The following is a 20,001-nucleotide window of genomic DNA, read 5'->3' on the forward strand; positions in this document are numbered from 1 at the left end:
GGGGCTGGGCTCGTCCTGTCCTGCTTTGGGCTCCGCAGCCCAGTTTGTGACAGTAAACAGAGGCAGAATCACCTCCCTCGTAGGTTGCTTTGTCCCTGTCCTGCCTGGACAATGAAGGAAAACAATCCTGAGCTGAGCAAATGCTTGCACACAGCCGTGCATTTCTCTGATCGTGCAAGGAGTGCGGTGTTAATTCTCATTGAAACGAGCTTTTGCTTCCTGAGAACTTCAGCTTTCATCTCAGCAATGTTTAATGCCACAAAAGGTGGCAGATGAAGGGTATAAAGGTGAGGGTGAGAGTATAATTTGCTGCAAGGACAGCTTGGCCAGGACTGACTGTGACAGCCAGAGGAACACACGCTGCCCTCAGGATGTTCCATCCTGCCTGACCTTGACATTAGCAAGAAAACTCTGTCACAGCCAACACAGAGACACAGAAAACAGAGAAAAAGAGACACTCAGCTAAAGGAAGCCTTTAATGATCTCTAAAACATATTTTTTTCTTAGCTTCAGAAAGTTAACTCTGACTGGGAGATGTCAGCAACCTGCGGCATCTTCAGATAGACCGAGTTCCAGAAGGTCACAAAGCGGGACCTCAGGTTCTGCTTCACAGAGTTCTTGTTCATCTTGTGGTTGATATCCAGGTAGTACTTGGCATCGTTGGTGTAGGCTGGCCAGGAAACAGGCACATCTGAATGCCCTGTGTTGGGATCACTGGGGAAAAAGGAAACACAGAAGCTCAGTCTTGTGGATTTTGGTAGGAACCCTGTCTGCTCAAGTCAGGCTTTAAGTGAGAGGAAAAGAGAAGATCTGACAGTGGGACAAGCCATAGGAATTCTGCCTGCCAAGAGTGAGTTGATGACCTGCAGTCTCCTCCCTCCATCCCCACTGGCATCATCCCAGCTTCACAAAGGGATTTATGTCCTGAGTGAACACAAGGATTCAGGAATAAGAAATACAGACATGGAACACTCTGATCTTGGGAATGACCCTGAAAACTTCCTGGACAAAACCAGCAGCCTGAAGCGCTGCATCCAGCCTCAAATGTGAAATGAGAATCACTCACCCAGTCCTGGCAAAATTGGTCCAGTAAGCAATCATGGCCTTTGAGAGAGTCCTGTACTTGGGCCAGTAGCCCAGGGGAGTGGCAAAGGGCTTTCCAAACACATACTGCAGGTCATCAGCATGGTCTGCCCCCACCCAGCGGGGGTAGATGGGCATGCGGGACGGCTCAGAGAACAAGTAGCTGTAGGTCTTGCCACTCCTGGGAAATCAAAGAGACTGGCTGAGCAAGGAGAAAGCAGAAAAAGGGCTGCAAATCCCAACCAACACTCCAAATACCATCAGGGCCACAGATTCAGCACTGGAAGATGCTCACATGCATTATCTCACATGGGGTGGTTTCAGGTGAAAACATCCTGAGGCCATTTTTAACTTCCATTTCCAATTCTCACCCTAACCCTCCTCCATGTGCAACATCCCCAGGGCTGAGCTGCTCACTTGGCATTCTGCAGGTGCAGGTCCAGTGCCACCTGTGTAGGAATCAGGAAGAGGTAGTCAGTGATCAGGCCCACCACTGTCTTCTTCACAACCTCCTGCTCAGGATTTGCACCCCAGCTCTGTGTGTAGATGTTGTAGGTAGCGTTGGCTCCAGCTTCGCCCCTGTCCACGGTGAGGCCTTTGACCAAATGATAGACCTGGTCACTGAAAAGACAAATGATATTAATTAATTACTGACCAGCAGCTTCATGTAGGGCAGGGCTCTCGCCTGGTCCTTTCTCTTGAAGGTTCTGGACTCGGCAACAAAAGGCCTGGGCACCCAGGTTTGGAGTGACATCCTCTATGGAAGGCTGTGCCTTCTCCACTCAAGTCAGACTCCTTGGGGTTTGGGAGCTACTCTGAAGAGCAGATGTCTCCTGCTGAAGGTTCTAAGGGTGCCTGTCACTCACGCAGTGACCTTCACCAGCGGGCGGTTGATGGCAGGTACATCCACACCAGCGAAGATGTGCCCGTCCATGTCATTGACCCCGGCCAGGTAGTCGATGTCAGCAGCGTTGGCAAAGAGCTTCTCTGGCACGTCTGGGAGGAAATCCCCATCCACAACTGGAGAGAGGGCAAGGGCGTGCGCAAAGGGTACTGCAGGAGACAAGATCAGGGTCTGTTCTGAGGTGAGGAAGCACAGATGTCTGGTCTGGCATATCTCGTGACTCAAAGAGCGCAGGAAAGAACAGGGTGAGGTGAATGTCAGCTTGAGCAGTGACTTCAGCATGGGCAGGAGGTCACCTAGATGCAGGGTAAACCTCATGACTGTGGCTGAAGGAGAAGAGCAAGAGATCTGCCAGCCAAATAGTACCTGATAATATCCACAAATCCTCTCCTCCTTCAGATCCCTTCACAAAAAGCGCAGCCAAAGATAGGAAAGAGCTGAACTTTTCATCCCACCTGGTCATGCTGTTTGATTGTCAGGACAGCCAACCTCAGAGTGTGCAGTTGCACAGCAGTGTATTGGCCACTCTCTGTTCTGGCCAAGACTAAACACTGTGGTTTGTGTTTAGCACCAGGAGAATCTTGGGAAAGGAATTCCCCCAGCACAAAAGCAGCAGCGTTCCTGCACTCCACCCAGCGACTCAAATAGAAATAGCAGGGGTATGATTTTTGTTTGTTTGTTTACAAGCTGTTTTCTGGGATTGCTCTTGCTGCTTTCACAGAACAGCAACCCCAGACAGTTGCTCTGAGGCCAAGGCAGAGCCATTGGATGATTCCTCAGCCACTGCTGCCATTGCATGGTGGGCAGTCTCCTCTGGTGCAATGTGCATTTGCCCACAGAAAGGTGACTACAAGAGTTCTCATTAATGTCCCTTTTCTGAAGGACACAAGGACCACCACAACACTCTTGGCAGTTGCTCCAGAGTTCTGCCAAGAGCTTGGGGAGCCCAGGGTGGCTGACGGACCACATCATGTGCTCGGGACTTACTGGGCAGGTGGGTGAGCTGCAGGTGGTAGGACAGAGTCAAGTCCTTGGGATCAGAGTGGCGCAGGCAGTTGGCCAAGACAGTGGTGTTGTCTGTGGAGCAGCCCAACTTCTCTCCAAGCTGTGGCAGAAGAGAGAGAGAAGGATCCTAGTGTTAGCTCCCAAAGACAGGGGTTATTGTTACAGAGGCACAGTTGTGGGTTAGTTTTAATCTCAAAGCAGCAACTTTCCACAGTGCTCTTGGGTATAGCTCCTGCCCAATCCCCTCCTAGCCCTGCTCTCCTCTAGGGAAAAAATTTTGGTTTCTATAGTCTTTCAGGCATGACTTGCATGTTACCTTTTTGGCCCAGAGCAGTGGGTCCCTCTGGATGGCCCAGCTGCAGACCCCGACACCGCTCTGGCTGATGGCTCTCTTGAACAGGCCCTTGTTCTTTGGGGACAGCGTCTAGGGGGCAAAATGGAAACAAGAGGGGTTTGGGTAACAACTCCTGAGGAGACCATGGCCTGTCAAAACAGGTGGATGGCTTTGCAGGCTGTACACCTGTCCCAGGGAAGCTTCAAGGTCTTGTGGTGTTCAACAGAGTCAGGAGGTAAAGCTAAAAAGTGAGATGTTGAGAAGAGGAGCAGAGGAGGAGGACATGGAAAGTAAAGGCTGTTTCTTCACAGGACATGGGTGCACTGGTGGGACTGATGAAGCTGAAGAAGGAGGAGCAGCTACAAGGCACTGAGGCTGAGCATTGCTGTGCTGGCCAGGGCAGGACGTTAATGAGGCAGCAGGTGGAAAGGAAAGCAGATGAGTGCCAAGGGGTTCCTCTCTCCCACCGGCAGAGCAGGGGCTCTGGTCAGAACCAACGAGGACCATTCACCTGCAGGGAGACACTGGCAGCACCGGCCGATTCCCCAAAGATGGTGATGTTGTCTGGGTCACCCCCAAAAGCCTTGATGTTCCTCTTCACCCAGGCAATGGCCATGTGCTGGTCCTTGAGCCCGTAGTTCCCTGAGGAACAGCGATCACCCGGCAGTGAGCAGGGGCACAGGCAAGCTGTCAAAGTGGGCACCCGGGCCAGGGTCCCAGGGAGGGATCGGCCGTGGTACCTGGCAGGTTTTCGTCCCCGGTGCTCAGGAAGCCCAGCGGCCCCACGCGGTAGTTGATGGTCACCACAATGACGTTGCCCCGCACGGCGATCTCCTCCCCATCGTACAGGTAGTTGTCCAGGAAATTGGCTCCCTGGGCGCCTCCCATCAGGAAGGCACCGCCATAGATATAAACCATCACAGGCAGCTTGGTAGAGACTGGGAGGAGAGGAACAGGGGCAGAGTGATCCCCCACTGATCTGGGAGGTGCTGCCCCTGCATCCCCTCACCCCATCCCTGAGCACTGCTCCACCTGCCCTGGGCAGGAGCTGACGGTGCTCTGCAGGAAAATCCTTGCTCTGCTCAAGAGGCTGACCTTTCCAACAGGGTGAAGGTGAGGGACATTGTCTGAGACAGTTCCCACCTCTCCCCCTGAAAATCACTGCTCAGCACCTGCCCACTATGGAACAGAACTGCAGAGAGAGGCTCCAGCACAAGCTGTGCACACAAGGCAGGTGGGAAAGCCCCTTCCAGGTCCCTTCTAAGCTCATACTCTGTTTTCTCCCTTGGGGGACCCAGATGTTCAGGTAGAGACAGTCTTCGCTCCCACGGACATCAGTCTGTGTCATCTTCACCTGCATGCAGCGGTTTTTGAATTCTTTTGCCTTCAGAGTTCCTGAAAGGAAAGAGGGAAGACCATTTAAGGGCATCAGCTCCATTTTCTGGTTACAAGGTGTCTGCTCACCCATCCTTTCTCCTCTGAGTGCAGTACAATGTCAGCAAAGCCTCTCCTGCCACTGTGCCTCGTATGAGGGAGTGACAAACTGCGAGACTTTCCCTTTTGAACCAGCTCTGGACAGACAAGGCATGGGTGCAGGTGCCATGCCAGGGCTACTTCCCAGGGTTACTTGAATTTCTTGGGAACATTTAGACCCAGACTCTCAGACCCTTCAGGAGACAAAGACAATTTTCTTGGCCGTGCTTAGTAGGGGAAAGCAGGCAAGAACATCTTTAGCTTGAGAAAAACCAACTAAAAGAAAGAGAAGCAAGAATAAAGCCCCAAACCAAAGGCATTTAATTTGGGACCTTACCATCCCAGCCAGGATGAGGCTGAGGGTCTTCCAGAGTCTTTGGAGGGGCAGCAAAGGGAATCCCTCTGAAGATGTCAACATAGCCACCAAAGAGTCCCAGTTTCTTGTTCTCACCTTCCACAAATCCTCCCTCGGTGAGCACCACACCCAGCTACAGCAGGCACCATGGAGAAGAGAAAATCCATTGCTCTGTCCTTGATAACTCTGACTTCCCACACTGCCACACATTCCTATCCCACCCTCCCCATCCGTCCCTTTGTGCCTTGTGGAAAGCCCACAGGTGCCACTGGAGCTGTGCCTGTGCAGGTGTCCTGCAGGTGCCCTTGGGAGCAGAGAGGCAGCAGCAATTCCCCCACAGTCCCAAAGACAAATGGCAGGAGGAGAAAACCTTCAGCTTTAGGGTGCAAAGCCAGCCTTTGTACTTACTGTGGCAGCCCAGGTTACCCCAAGGTAGGAGCACAGGGCCAAGGCCAGGATGTGCCAGCGAGCCATGGTGAGAGCAGCCCTAAGGGGGCAATCCCAGCTGGAGGGCTGTGTTTATAAAGCCACGAGTGCAGGTGTGGGCCAATGCCATGGGCCAGGCTTGGCTCAGAGCTGAAGCAGGGCAGCCTCCACAGCCTTGTCCTTCAGCAGCCAGTCCATGGCTGATGTGTATGGACGGTGAGAACACTGCACATGCTGCTTGTTTGGGCTGGAGGCCAAACCAAAGGAAATTGCTCAGTCCAAGAAAATTCCAGAGAAATTAAACCTTATGGAGTCTTGAGAAGCCTCATCCAAGCACAGGGTTCTGAAATCATATTAAGCTGTACAGTAGAACATAATATCAGCAACCTAAGAGAAGCCTTGCATTCATAACACACTGGGGAACATAAAAGATTCAAAATTAGAGCAAGTCCTAAAGCTGATTCCATTAAAGAGCGGCCAGATTTCTCATTGAGTTCACTCAGAGTCCAGAATTCTGTCTCCATTTCATTGCCTCATCTATCAGAAAGCTTGGAGTTTACTTCCTCCTCTTATCTCTGCAGGCTCATGGCAGCAGCTCTTTGTCATCTTCACTCCTTGTTGTGTTTGTCATAGAGAGAGGGGAATGGACAGATACAAACAATAGCTTTGAAATTTGTCTCTAACAGAAAACTCATCTGTCAGTGTGCAACATCTTTCCACATTTAATCCCAGGGCTGTTAGAACATCTGTTGATAAGAGAAGCAAAGAAGGAAAGGATTCCTGAGCATTTTATGGTGAAATGAGAGTCCTCATAGGAACATGCAAAAATGGAGTTTGTGTTCCAGATTTCTAAAAAGGGACTCAGCTGGGTGAGCAATGGGTTGGTTTACCTTTGGCCCAACCTCCCTTGATCACACACTGGTACAATAAAACTCTCATGGCACCACTGAAGAAAGAAAATTTTGAAAAATCCATTCAAAGCTACATGCACTTGCATACTGAGAGAGGAGCTCTGCCCTGGCTGGCAGAAAACCCTCCAGCACTCAGGAATGATCTGTATGAAATGTGTTGGAAAGGCTTCACCCTGTGCATTTGTTCTCCTGGAGCTACTGCAGCTACTCACTGGGACAGGGGCAAAGCAAGAGGGAACTGCAGGTACCAATTCAATCTGGAAATGTCTTTTCCTTTGAAAAGTACCAGTCAAGGCCAACAGTGAGAAAATGAAAGATGTTTCTTGTGGGAGATCTCCCAGACTGTTCTTCTGGCAAAGCCATTTGAGGCCAGGAGAGCACAGGAACACATGGCATCAATTCTTGGAAATCCTGCCCTTGGCTCCAGCCCTCTGGAAGCAGGCAGGAGGATGGTTCTAGTGCAGGGGCTCCCTGACCCTGGCTCCCTCCAGGGGTGGTCTCCCCATCCTCCAGCCTCTCTGCATGGAGAACCTTGACACAAACACCAGGGTCCCACCCCCTGTGACACCCCATGCTCTCCTCCCAGGATCCACAGCCCTGATGTCCCACACCAGCCCTGCGTTCTCCACACCAGCCAGGCCTGTGGGGGACCTCCAGCATGGCTGGGTCCCCCTGCTCTCCCCCCAGGATCCCAGGGCCTGGACAGACCAGGTCCAGTGTATGGTGTGTGGATGGGGACATGTGGTGAACAAGGATTCTGGAAAGGTGTGCTGCTTGTCCTGCCCTGCTCAGAGCTGCAGCTCCTCAGCCCAATCCAGCCCAGCCTCTGCCCCAAAACCAGTGGGGAATCACCACCCCCATGGATTTATTCTGCCCCATCAGTTCCTGAGCAATATCAGTGCATGATAAACAGGTCAGGACTGGTTTGCATTCACCTGTTGTAGCTGTATCTCTCTAGGATCTGGTTGGCAATAGCAGGAATTTTTATGGTAGCACAGGGAAATCCAGAGGACAGGTCAGGATTGGGGCTGTCCTGTCTGGGATCACAGGGGCAATGAGAAAAAAAACAACCCCAGCTGCCAGCAGCTTCTCTGGGACATTGGGGTGTCACAGCCAGGGAAACACACATTGCCCACACAGTGGAGGTCCTTTCCTGCCAGACCTTAATACTGGCAAGAAAATCATGTCATGGCAAACAAAGTGAGAACCAGAGTCACTCAGCTAAAGGAAGCCTTTATTGAACTATCTTTAAAGGGTTCAGAATGTTAATTCTGACTGGGAGATGTTAGCAACCTGTGGCATCTTCAGATAGACCGAGTTCCAGAAGGTCACAAAGCGGGACCTCAGGTTCTGCTTCACAGAGTTCTTGTTCATCTTGTGGTTGATATCCAGGTAGTACTTGGCGTCGTTGGTGTAGGCTGGCCAGGAAACAGGCACATCTGAATGCCCTGTGTTGGGATCACTGGGGAAAAAGGAAACACGGAAGCTCAGTCTTGTGGATTTTGGTAGGAACCCTGTCTGCTCAAGTCAGGCTTTAAGTGAGAGGAAAAGAGAAGATCTGACAGTGGGACAAGCCATAGGAATTCTCCCTGCCAAGAGTGAGTTGATGACCTGCAGTCTCCTCCCTCCATCCCCACTGGCATCATCCCAGCTTCACAAAGGGATTTATGTCCTGAGTGAACACAAGGATTCAGGAATAAGAAATACAGACATGGAACACTCTGATCTTGGGAATGACCCTGAAAACTTCCTGGACAAAACCAGCAGCCTGAAGCGCTGCATCCAGCCTCAAATGTGAAATGAGAATCACTCACCCAGTTCTAGCAAAATTGGTCCAGTAAGCAATCATGGCCTTTGAGAGAGTCCTGTACTTGGGCCAGTAGCCCAGGGGAGTGGCAAAGGGCTTTCCAAACACATACTGCAGGTCATCAGCATGGTCTGCCCCCACCCAGCGGGGGTAGATGGGCATGCGGGACGGCTCAGAGAACAAGTAGCTGTAGGTCTTGCCACTCCTGGGAAATCAAAGAGACTGGCTGAGCAAGGAGAAAGCAGAAAAAGGGCTGCAAATCCCAACCAACACTCCAAATACCATCAGGGCCACAGATTCAGCACTGGAAGATGCTCACATGCATCACCTCACATGGGGTGAAAACATCCTGAGGCCATTTTTAACTTCCATTTCCAATTCTCACCCTAACCCTCCTCCATGTGCAACATCCCCAGGGCTGAGCTGCTCACTTGGCATTCTGCAGGTGCAGGTCCAGTGCCACCTGTGTAGGAATCAGGAAGATGTAGTCAGTGATCAGGCCCACCACTGTCTTCTTCACAACCTCCTGCTCAGGATTTGCACCCCAGCTCTGTGTGTAGATGTTGTAGGTGGCGTTGGCTCCAGCTTCGCCCCTGTCCACGGTGAGGCCTTTGACCAAATGATAGACCTGGTCCCTGAAAAGACAAATGATATTAATTAATTACTGACCAGCAGCTTCATGTAGGGCAGGGCTCTCGCCTGGTCCTTTCTCTTGAAGGTTCTGGACTTGGCAACAAAAGGCCTGGGCACCCAGATTTGGAGTGACATCCTCTATGGAAGGCTGTGCCTTCTCCACTCAAGTCAGACTTCTTGGGGTTTGGGAGCTACTCTGAAGAGCAGATGTCTCCTGCTGAGGGTTCTAAGGGTGCCTGTCACTCACGCAGTGACCTTCACCAGCGGGCGGTTGATGGCGGGTATGTCCACACCGGCAAACATGTGCCCGTCCATGTCATTGACCCCGGCCAGGTAGTCGATGTCAGCAGCGTTGGCAAAGAGCTTCTCTGGCACGTCTGGGAGGAAATCCCCATCCACAACTGGAGAGAGGGCAAGGGCGTGCACCAGGGGCACTGCAGGAGACAGGAGCAGAGTGTGTTTGGAGGTGAGGAAACACAGATATGTGGCCTGGTATATCCCAAGAAAAGGCTTAGGTGGGTAGTGTTCATCAGGTGCAATGTGCATCTGCCCACAGAAAGGTGACTGCAAGATCTCTCATGAATGTCCCTTTTCTGAAGGGCACAAGCACCACCTCAACACTCCTGGCAATTGACCCAGTGTCCTGCAGGAAGTTTGGCTGCCCAGGGTGGCTGATGGACCAGACCCCAGGCCAGGGGACTTACTGGACAGGTGGGTGAGCTGCAGGTGGTAGGCCAGGGTCAAGGCTTTGGGGTCAGAGATACGGAGGCAGTTGGCCAAGATGGTGGTGTTGTCTGTGCGGCAGCCCACCTTTTCTCCAAGCTGTGGCAGAAGAGAGAGAGACAAAATCCTAGCATTACTTCCAAAGCCAGGAGTTATTTTTATGCAGTCAGATATGTGGGTTAGTTTTAATCTCACTTTAATCTCAAAGCAGCCAATTTCCACAGTGCTCTTGGGCACAACTCTTGGCCAATCCCTTCCAAGCCAGGCTTTCCTCTAGGGAAGTGTTTTTTTTTTCTTTTTATAGTTTTCCAGTCATGACTTGCATGTTACCTTTTTGGCCCAGAGCAGTGGGTCCCTCTGGATGGCCCAGCTGCAGAGCCCAACACCGCTCTGGCTGATGGCTCTCTTGAACAGGCCCTTGTTCTTTGGGGACAGCGTCTAGGGGGCAAAATGGAAACAAGAGGGGTTTGGGTAACAACTCCTGAGGAGACCATGGCCTGTCAGACCCCACAGATACCCTCACAGCTTGTGCACTCAGCCTGGTGAAACTGCCAGGTCTTGTGGTGTTCAGCAGTGTCAGGAGGTAAAGTTAAAAAGTGAGATGTTGAGAAGAGGAGCAGAGGAGGAGGACATGGAAAATAAAGGCTGTTTCTTCACAGGACACATGGGTGCACTGGTGGGACTGATGAAGCTGAAGAAGGAGGAGCAGCTACAAGGCACTGAGGCTGAGCATTGCTGTGCTGGCCAGGGCAGGACGTTAATGAGGCAGCAGGTGGAAAGGAAAGCAGATGAGTGCCAAGGGGTTCCTCTCTCCCACCGGCAGAGCAGGGGCTCTGGTCAGAACCAACGAGGACCATTCACCTGCAGGGAGACACTGGCAGCACCGGCCGATTCCCCAAAGATGGTGATGTTGTCTGGGTCACCCCCAAAAGCCTTGATGTTCCTCTTCACCCAGGCAATGGCCATGTGCTGGTCCTTGAGCCCGTAGTTCCCTGAGGAACAGCGATCACCCGGCAGTGAGCAGGGGCACAGGCAAGCTGTCAAAGTGGGCACCCGGGCCAGGGTCCCAGGGAGGGATCGGCCGTGGTACCTGGCAGGTTTTCGTCCCCGGTGCTCAGGAAGCCCAGCGGCCCCACGCGGTAGTTGATGGTCACCACAATGACGTTGCCCCGCACGGCGATCTCCTCCCCATCGTACAGGTAGTTGTCCAGGAAATTGGCTCCCTGGGCACCTCCCATCAGGAAGGCACCGCCATAGATATAAACCATCACAGGCAGCTTGGTAGAGACTGGGAGGAGAGGAACAGGGGCAGAGTGATCCCCCACTGATCTGGGAGGTGCTGCCCCTGCATCCCCTCACCCCATCCCTGAGCACTGCTCCACCTGCCCTGGGCAGGAGATGATTTGGTGCTCTGCAGGAAAATCCTTGCTCTGCTCAAGAGGCTAATGTTCAAAACAGGGTGAAGGTGAGGGACATTGTCTGGGACAGTTCCCACCTTTTCCCCTGAAAATCACTGCTCAGCACCTGCCCACTATGGAACACATATGTGCACACAAGGCAGGTGGGAAAGCCCATCCCAGGTCCCTTCTAAGCTCATACCCTGTCTTCTCCCTTGGGGGACCCAGATGTTCAGGTAGAGACAGTCCTCGCTCCCACGGACATCAGTCTGTGTCATCTTCACCTGCATGCAGCGGTTTTTGAATTCTTTTGCCTTCAGAGTTCCTAAGACGGGAAAGGGAAGACAGAATGCCCTAGTTAAGGGCATCAGCTCAATTTTTTGGTTACAAGGTGTCTGCTCACCCATCCTTTCCCCTCTGAGTGCAGTAAAAGTTGCAGCAAAGCCTCCCCAGCCATTGTGACCAGTCTGAGTAATGTGTTGCACCATTTCCCATATGTGCTGGATTGAGGAGAGAGATTTGAAAATAAGACCCCAAACCAAAGGCATTCAAATTGGGACCTTACCATCCCAGCCAGGATGAGGCTGAGGGTCTTCCAGAGTCTTTGGAGGGGCAGCAAAGGGAATCCCTCTGAAGATGTCAACATAGCCACCAAAGAGTCCCAGTTTCTTGTTCTCACCTTCCACAAATCCTCCCTCGGTGTGCACCACACCCAGCTACAGCAGGCACCATGGAGAAGAGAAAATCCATTGCTCTGTCCTTGATAACTCTGGCTTCCCACACTGCCACACATTCCCATCCCACCCTCCCCATCCGTGCCACTGGAGCTGTGCCTGTGCAGGTGTCCTGCAGGTGCCCTTGGGAGCAGAGAGGCAGCAGCAATTCCCCCACAGTCCCAAAGACAAATGGCAGGAGGAGAAAACCTTCAGCTTTAGAGTGCAAAGCCAGCCTTTGTACTTACTGTGGCAGCCCAGGCTACCCCGAGGTAGGAGCACAGGGCCAAGGCCAGGATGTGCCAGCGAGCCATGGTGAGAGCAGCCCTAAGGGGACAATCCCAGCTGGAGGGCTGTGTTTATAAAGCCACGAGTGCAGGTGTGGGCTAATGGGCCAGGCTTGGCTCAGAGCTGAAGCAGGGCAGCCTCCACAGCCTTGTCCTTCAGCAGCCAGTCCATGGCTGATGTGTATAGACTGTGAGAACACTGCAGGTGCTGCTTGTTTGGGCTGGAGCCCAATCTCCTCAGGTATCTTTTCTATTTTCCACATGACCACCATTCTGATCAGACTATCCTTCCCGCACTCAGAGAGCTTTGGGAATGCAACTTCTCTGTTATTTTTCCTCTCTGGTGTATTACCAGCTCATTTGGATGCTTGCCTCTCTCGGGAGCTTTTTGAGCTTCCTAGAGCACTCATTAGCCAGTTATTATGAAAATGTAGACACCCATTTATCCACAGCACTGGTGAACACGTTCTTCCAGGTCTGGACAGAAGCATCCAGTGGTTAATTGAGATTTCTTCACGACAAAGATGGCATTGTGTGGGTGACAGGTCCTGCTGAGGTCAGTCAGGCTCTTACCCCAAAACAGGGAATTGTTATATCCTTCTCTAAGAAACAGGGGAGGGACCAATTTTGCAGTCTGCCTGTGGCTCAGAGACACGGGGCTGTCACTGGAACATGTGAAAATGAAGTTTGTGCTCTAAATTCCAGAAGAGAAGGGACTCACCTTAGTGCCCAGTAGGTTCATTTTGTTTTGGCCCAACCTCTGCATCAAGGGGCATTGCAAGAGGAAAAAGCCATTCAGATTTTTTTTTCTTTAATGAGTGCAGATGAAGGCCAACAGTGAGAAAATGAAAGATGTTTCTTGTGGGAGATCTCCCAGACTGTTCTTCTGGCAAAGCAAATCGGGGTTAGGTGTGCACAGGAACACGTGGCATCAATTCCAGGCAGAAAGCCAGGTTTGCTGCATCCCGGATGTGTGGGGTGTGCTGGGAGGGACAGTGCTCTTCACACATCCCCAGGTCCCCTCACCTCAAATGGACTTATGCTGGAGTGGCCCCTGCCAGGCAGTTTCTCCCTGTGCCTCCTCTGTTGTGCCTGACCTAAAGGGATAAAGCAGAGCAAGGCAGCAGCTTCAGCAACTGGAAGTCTCCAGCTCGTCTCCCCCCTGTTCCTGAGCTCTCCCTTTCCCATGGGGATCCAGCATGTAGGACACCTCTGGCATAGCTGAGCCCTGTGTCCCCCACCTCTGTGATTGGTGACAACCCTTTGAGTCGGGGGGGGTGGCACGTCTGTGTTACAGCTGCTGCTCTTCCTCCTGCTCATCCCAGCAAGGTGGGAACTCTTTGTGTTCCTTCTGTGAGGGCTCTGGCATGGGGTAGAAACAGAACCAGCCCCAAATACCCAGAGCCAGCCTCCACCCACAAAACCATAAGCCTGGTTTATAAATTGTGATTAATGACAAGAGAACTGTTTTCAGCCTGTAGGGTGCAGCAGTAGCACATTTTAATGGAAACAAAGAATACCAGCTTGGAGGGGATCTCAAGGATCACCTGATCCAACCTCCCTTGGCAAAGCCTGGTCTAGTTAAGAGAGCCCAGCTAATCTGAGAAGTGTCCAGTGTTGGGCAATCCACCAGTTTCCTGAGGAAGTTATTCCAATGACTGATTACCCTCACTGTGAAAATTTGTTCTCTAGTACCCAATTGTATCTCCCCAGGAGTCACTTGTACCCATAACCCCTCATTTTTTCCATGTGGCTCCTTCTTAAGGGAGTCTCTATCTTCTCTGTAGCCACACTCTAAACATTTGAACTTGGTGGTAAGTTCTCCCCTTCTCAGGTGGGCTGACACTGGAGCTCTAGAGCTGACCTTGTCTTAGATAGCATGAGTTCTAACACCATTATAATGCAAGGATTTCACATCACCAGAGCTCCATACCTCCTCACTGTTTCTCACAGGCAGCTCCTCTAAGCACTGCCTGTTCTGATCCTTACAGCAATCATCTGACTCCAGAGCCCACCAATCCACTCTTTTATACCACTTGTTATTCTTGGCTACAGGTGTGGCCAGTTAAGATCAGGCCTGCTTTTAATCTTTAGTAATTGGTCCAGCTGCAACTTATTGGGGGATAAGATTACCTTCTATACCACCTTCATTTACCCATACTGTATCCCCCTACATCACCTGAGTGTTGTCAGAGCTGAGGGGGCACTCCCAGAGCTGTGAAAGCAGGTGGCAGCACAGCACAGGGAAATGCTTTCAAAGGCGCCACCCCTGGCACTCTTTACATGACTTACACAGCAACAATATTCCAGGTGAGCTCGAGGGGAAAGCCTCTGGGTTGTGCCATGGCTTCTTCTTTTGTATTTTCTAGGGAAGAGCAGCAGTGCAAGTATGTACCCCAAAACCCTCTGGGAACAGTTTATCCATCCCATCTGTGTCCACAGTTCCTGAGCTCCCCTTCCTTCTGTGCTTGCTTTTTGTGTTGCATTAGTTCCAGGGGGAGGCTGCGTCTCTCTCACAGAGCCTGGAGGAGTCACTGGCCTGAGAGATTCCCCAAATGTGGCATGAGCTCTCCATAAATTCCAAACACTTATTTTCCCTAAGATTTCATGGCATTCTTGAAAGTCTGGGCTTTGACTAGAGTGGAATGCCTTTAGAGGAAATACTACATCTCCTAGCTGAGGTCTGGCTGGAGTTTCTTTTTTACTTTTTATTCTATAGAGCTGTTACACTGACCCTGTGTTTCACCTCAAGCAGGAAACCATACATTTATGGAAAAGGGCTATGATATAAAAATATGATGCAGTGGTCAAAGCTGTCAGGAGTTAAAACATTACTTCCAACTGCCCTCTGTTGATGACTTGCATCCTTTTTTCCAGGAACATTCAAAGTGCCTGGCAAGGGGCTTCCAGATTATTGGAAGTCTTGGTTATAGAGAGAGAAACTCCCCCTGAAAATAGCTTTCTTAGGGGAACTCTGTTCCAGTGTAAACCAGAATGGACTGTTCAGTTCTCATCTATACCAGTACAAATCCCTATCAGCCCTGTGCAATGCCCAGATAGTAGAGGGTAGAATATGCTTCATTTCCTTCCACATTGTGTTCTCTTACTCTTAGTAATGTTCCACAGCATTAAGTATCCAAACTACAACACTTTTTTCCCATGTTATTATTGCTTCCCTTCAAAAAAAAAAAAAACCCTTGTCTTTATTGGACATTTTCATCCTTGGCTCGTGTAACTTCACCAACTTTTATCTCCCTCCTTCAAGCCGCAGCTTTTCCCCGCTCATCTTTGTAATCTGACATTGTGATTTGTTCACTTGTGTGCTTGTTTTTCTCCTCAAAGAAGATTTGCTGAATCATTGGGGAGGAGGCAAGAGCTGTAGATGCAGCTGGTGGCCAGTGATAAAACCAGGGCCACATCCAGCCTTCAGGGTTTGCAAGTGACAGCCCTTCAGTTGAAGGCCTGAGTCACATTCCCTTTTGAGCTAAGATTGCTGGGCACTTGTGGATTGAGGAAGAGAGGATGAGGAGGTGGCACCCCCAAAGTAGAAATTATTGTTCCTGCTGACTACAAAGTTTGTGTTGTATTTTCTGCAAAACTAATAATGATGCTGTGAGAAAACTTGCAGGCTGGGGGCTAAATCTTGCTGCCTGATGGATGTTGTGCCCTTTTGAAATCCTTAGGCACTATGAGCTACTCAAATGCAAAGTATTATCACTCCTGCTGAGTTGTCCACCACCACAGCTGTGGCACTGTGCAGCAGGCACAGGAACATGGCTCTCTGACTTTCCAGCTGTTTCCCTGCACTCCAGGTAACATGAGAAACCTCAGCTGTCTCATGCACACCCAGTCTGAAACCCAAGGTCTTCTGCCCTGGCTCTGCCTTTAAGACACTAGAAAATGAGTTTTGTGCAGATCTCATAAGTATCATTCAGAAATAAAGTCTTACCAATAGTACATTATACTTTTCCTAAGAAAAGAGTTTTAACTTGGGATGTTCTACTTAGTTTTCATACTTCAAGGTAAGATAAAGTTGGTTAACAAACAAGACTGCAGGTCCGGCTCGCCTGAGTTCCGTTTCTTGTCCTACTCAAATTTGGGCAAATATTTTAAGGTGAAAAATGCAGGTTGGCAGATCCCAATGCAGAGACCTTGCTTTGATGCTTTATGGGGTTTTTGTGGGGCTTTTCATGATGCCACTCCAGTGTATTGCTGTGCATGTGCAGGAATTCTACCTTGCTCTTATCTGCAGATCTTGAAGCTGCTACAGGCTGGGTCTAAATAAGGAGCTGAGGCAGGGATGTCTGACTGACACACTGCTTCACCATGTCCACACTCTCAGGATGAGGCCCTCTCAGGAACAGGAATGCTCTGTCATCTCCAACTTCCCCTTCCTCAACTGAGACAAGAGATAGCTTCTACTTTATAAAGAGAAAAAAAACAGTGAACTTGACCACTGCTAAAAATCCCACCAAAGCTCCTAATATAGATGAGCCTGGGATGTGAGATAAAGTCCCATGGCTTTAAAATTATTCAAGAGGAAGGCAGAATCAATGGAGATGGGTTTTTAAACCCCTTGTTCTTCATGAGGAAGCCTTGAATGTCAGAATTGTGTTGGCTGGTTCTGAATGTGGCTGTTGGAGCTTGCTGAGGAGCCCTTGATGCACAGAGGAATTAAATGGCTTAGAAGTTGTTCAAGACCTGGAGAACTGTAGATTATGGGCTGGAGCAGAATCAGCTGTGAGAAACAGCCTGAGAGTGGTGCAGAAACCACAGAGCTGTGACTCAGCTGGTGCAACTTCAGATGCCTACAGATACTGGGCTCCCTCTCTTCAGGGAGAGAAGTAGGTGCATACAAGGCAGGACTTCAGCCCTGGTTTAGAGATGTGCTCTAAGAGAGAAAAATCGTTTCCTAGGTATGTTTCTTATCAAAAAAGGGAGCCTTTGAGTCACCAGGTCACAGCAGAGATCTCCTGACCTACTGCTGAAAGCTTCCTGCCTCCTATCCCATGGAGAGCAAGGGACAGCACGGCAGCCAAGGATGAGCACATCCTGCCAGCACAGGGGCAGGGCTTGTATCTCAGTAAAATCCCCAGATGCAGGCAGGACCCAAGACACCAGCCTGAACCAAAGGTGGTGGGATGCAGGATGAGGGCTGTCCATATAGTCTGGATGAGCAGTGACCTGATAACAGCATGGTCTGGCAGGTTAAAGAAATGGGTTAAAGCTGCAGCTTTCATCCCGCACGACCCAGCTCCATCAGGGAAACCAAGCAGAGGATGTGCCCTGCAGGGATCTCTCATTCCCCTCCCTGTCATGGCTGAGTTGTGTGCACAGGGAGCTTGCACAGGTCCAGGAGAGCTCATCTAAACACAGGAGGGTGCCCTGGTATGATCTTCAGCTGGATTGCTTTGGTTATTGCTGCCCTAGGAGAAGATGTGAAGGGGTATTTCCCGGCTCTTGCTTTTTTAACTCACATAGGAATGATCAGGATTTCCCCCCTTCTATTCACTCAGGGGTTTTTACTGCTTTTCAGAGACAGAGCAATTATCTGTACACTAAACCTGACTGGTGCAACTGTGAATTGGAAGATCCCCCTCCCAAACCTCAGGGAAGGCAGCACAGGGAGAAGCTGTTCTGGGCACCGAGCAGGAGCAGCTCGCTCAGTAAGTAGTGGAACTGTTTGTTGTAAATCTGACTCTCACACTCAGCAGTGCTCTAAGAAAACCTTCCCCATGCACTCCCTCAGGTCCCAGTGTTCACGTTTGCAGCTCCCAGGCTGCACTTACCCAGGTTATTTGCATGGATGGGAGGCTGCCTGGGTGCCTGGGTGGCAGAGGCAAAGGGCTGACAGGCCTTTCCTGCCAATCTGTCTGTTGTTCAGATGAAGTGGTTGGAAAGTGCTCACTCTCCAGTTCCCTCTTTGGCTCAGGCACTCTGATAAGGCCTGGGCTGTCCTATCTTGCCCTGGGAGCCGTTCCTCCTCCCTAACAGGCTCCCTTCCCCAGCTGACAGTTAGCAGCCGGCAGTGCTTGATAAACTTATCAGACCAAAGCTGAGCTCAGTGCACGCTCAGCTCCTCCCCAGCCCCAGATTTCCCCATTCCTGAGGACTCTCTGCTCTCTGCCTGCCTTGCTGGCTGGTACAGTGAACACAGATCCTCCTTGGCCCCACAGGTCAAAATCAGCCCAAGGACCAGATTGAGGAGTGCTCAGATTGAAGCAGCACATTCAAAGTGAGGGCACTGAGTGGGATGTTCACAGCTCCTATCCAGCTCTGTCTCCCTCCCTGCAATATTATTCACAAGTCAAAATGCTCTTGTCTGGTTTATCCTCCCTGTGTTGCTGCTTGCCCTGTTCCTCTGCTGGTTTTGAGTTTGGTGGGTCCAATGCAGGGTCTCTGTGCCTGCCTGCAGGATTGCTGAGCCAGCTCTGGAGCCAGGGTGCTCTGCTGGATTCAGTTCCTATCACTGGTTATTGCTGGCACAGTTGGGCGTTCCAGCCCAGATCAAGGCTCCATTGTGTGGGGTGCTGGATGTGGGAGATAAGGAGGAGCAGTCTCATTCCTGACTATCTTACCGTTGAAATAAACAAGTGAAATGAAGGGGAGAGGGGGCATGATTATCCCCCTCTCACAGATGGGGTGAAGATCTTCTGAGAGCTTCACAGTGCGCTGAACAACTTCAGAAATCCAGCACTCAAGTCTTGCCCAAGGTCATGCAGGAAATGTGTGGCAGATCTTAAGCCTCAGTTTAAAGTTGCAGCCTTAAGATCAGTGTGTGTCCATGGTGACTGTTAGTTTTAAGATGGTGGGCCAGGAATTCTGCAGAGATCTGTGTTCTCTTACTTCTCATCCAGCACATGGATTCATTATCCCTGTATAATTTTTGTGTGGCTGTTCTGGATTGCCTCCTCTGAGTGGATGTGCTATTCCAGGTGAAAAGGGAGGTTGGGGGGGGAAATCTCTGCTTTGTGAGCAGATTAAATGTTTAAAAATGGCTTGTGATGTACTTATTTTTTGTTATTCTGTAGCAGCACTGCAGGATGAGCTCCTTATCCAGTCCCATGTTAGGCCCTTAATTGCAGACAGGAATATTTTCCCTGTGCAAGGAAATGTGCATGCAGCTATTTCTGGGAGACTGCCCCACACCTTCAAGTTTGCTTTTGTGTGCTGTGCTGATGGGCTGGATTTAAACTGCTGCTGTGTCTCCATCACCTGAGACTGAGGAGCAACCTGCTGTGAGGACAAGGGACTCTGCTCTTACCTTTTGTCACTAAAAACTCTTTCTTGTGATGTCTAAGGTGGGAAGGAAGCTGATGCAGCAAATAACTTTAACCAGTAGAACCTGCACCCAACTGGAATCTCATTCTTCCCTGTCCTTCCTCTCAGTTCTGTTTAGGACTTCCTTAACAATTGCCAACACAAGAAAGTTTCAGATTCTTGCCTTCTCCAGGATTGCACTCTGTGAGGTTATTACAACCTGAAGATAAGTTCCAGCCTAATGCTGTGTTGGCTGGGAACACCCCTCTGCTTCCAGCAGGTGTCCTCTGGCTCTGTCCTCATGAGTAAGGGAGATTCATCCCGTGTCCACAGCGAAATCCAGCCTTCATCACAGCTCTTCTGGGCTGCTGCTCTCAGTGCCTCAAGGCTGTTTGGAAGACACAGAGGCACCTCTCTCCTCCTGACAATGCCCGGGGTTAGTGCTTTGCATGTCCCTCATTTGCTAAACAAAACAGCCCAGAGACCAGGATTTATTCTTCCCTAGCAATAAAGGGAAGAAGTTGTGAAGGGGACTGGGGAAGTACAGGATACAGAGCAGGCTCAAAGAGAGGCAAAAACAATCAGCTCTTTCTTCAGCCACAGAGATTAGTTGAGATTTTGCTTTTTGCTATCTGTTTCCTTGACTGACTGACCAGAATGTTTGTGATGCAAGGGGAGGTGGTGAGAAAG

The 20,001-nt window shown here is 50.6% G+C and overlaps 1 protein-coding gene across 3 annotated transcripts; it reads right to left on the bottom strand.

Moving 5' to 3' along the window:
• Positions 1-457: 457 nt before the first annotated feature.
• CEL (carboxyl ester lipase) lies at positions 458-18,006 on the bottom strand. Of its 3 annotated transcripts, none has more exons than XM_050981119.1 (12): positions 17,841-18,006; positions 12,773-13,148; positions 11,617-11,767; positions 11,254-11,376; positions 10,745-10,942; positions 10,516-10,646; positions 9,985-10,092; positions 9,636-9,753; positions 9,179-9,365; positions 8,730-8,933; positions 1,067-1,264; positions 458-714 (listed from the first exon to the last, which is right to left on the bottom strand). In XM_050981119.1, the coding sequence occupies exons 2-12, from the start codon at positions 12,815-12,817 to the stop codon at positions 510-512; spliced, it is 1,668 nt and encodes a 555-aa protein (XP_050837076.1). In that variant the 5' UTR covers positions 12,818-13,148; positions 17,841-18,006; the 3' UTR covers positions 458-509. The 3 variants fall into 3 exon arrangements, with proteins under 3 accessions (XP_050837076.1, XP_050837075.1, XP_050837077.1); XM_050981118.1 differs by lacking the exons at positions 458-714; positions 1,067-1,264 and adding exons at positions 7,709-7,953; positions 8,306-8,503; XM_050981120.1 differs by lacking the exons at positions 458-714; positions 1,067-1,264 and adding exons at positions 7,709-7,953; positions 8,306-8,503 and having other exon boundaries at positions 12,013-13,148.
• Between the last annotated feature and the right edge of the window lie 1,995 nt (positions 18,007-20,001).

Source organism: Serinus canaria, chromosome 17 (assembly GCF_022539315.1).
Source record: "Serinus canaria isolate serCan28SL12 chromosome 17, serCan2020, whole genome shotgun sequence".
Taxonomy (NCBI): domain Eukaryota; kingdom Metazoa; phylum Chordata; class Aves; order Passeriformes; family Fringillidae; genus Serinus; species Serinus canaria.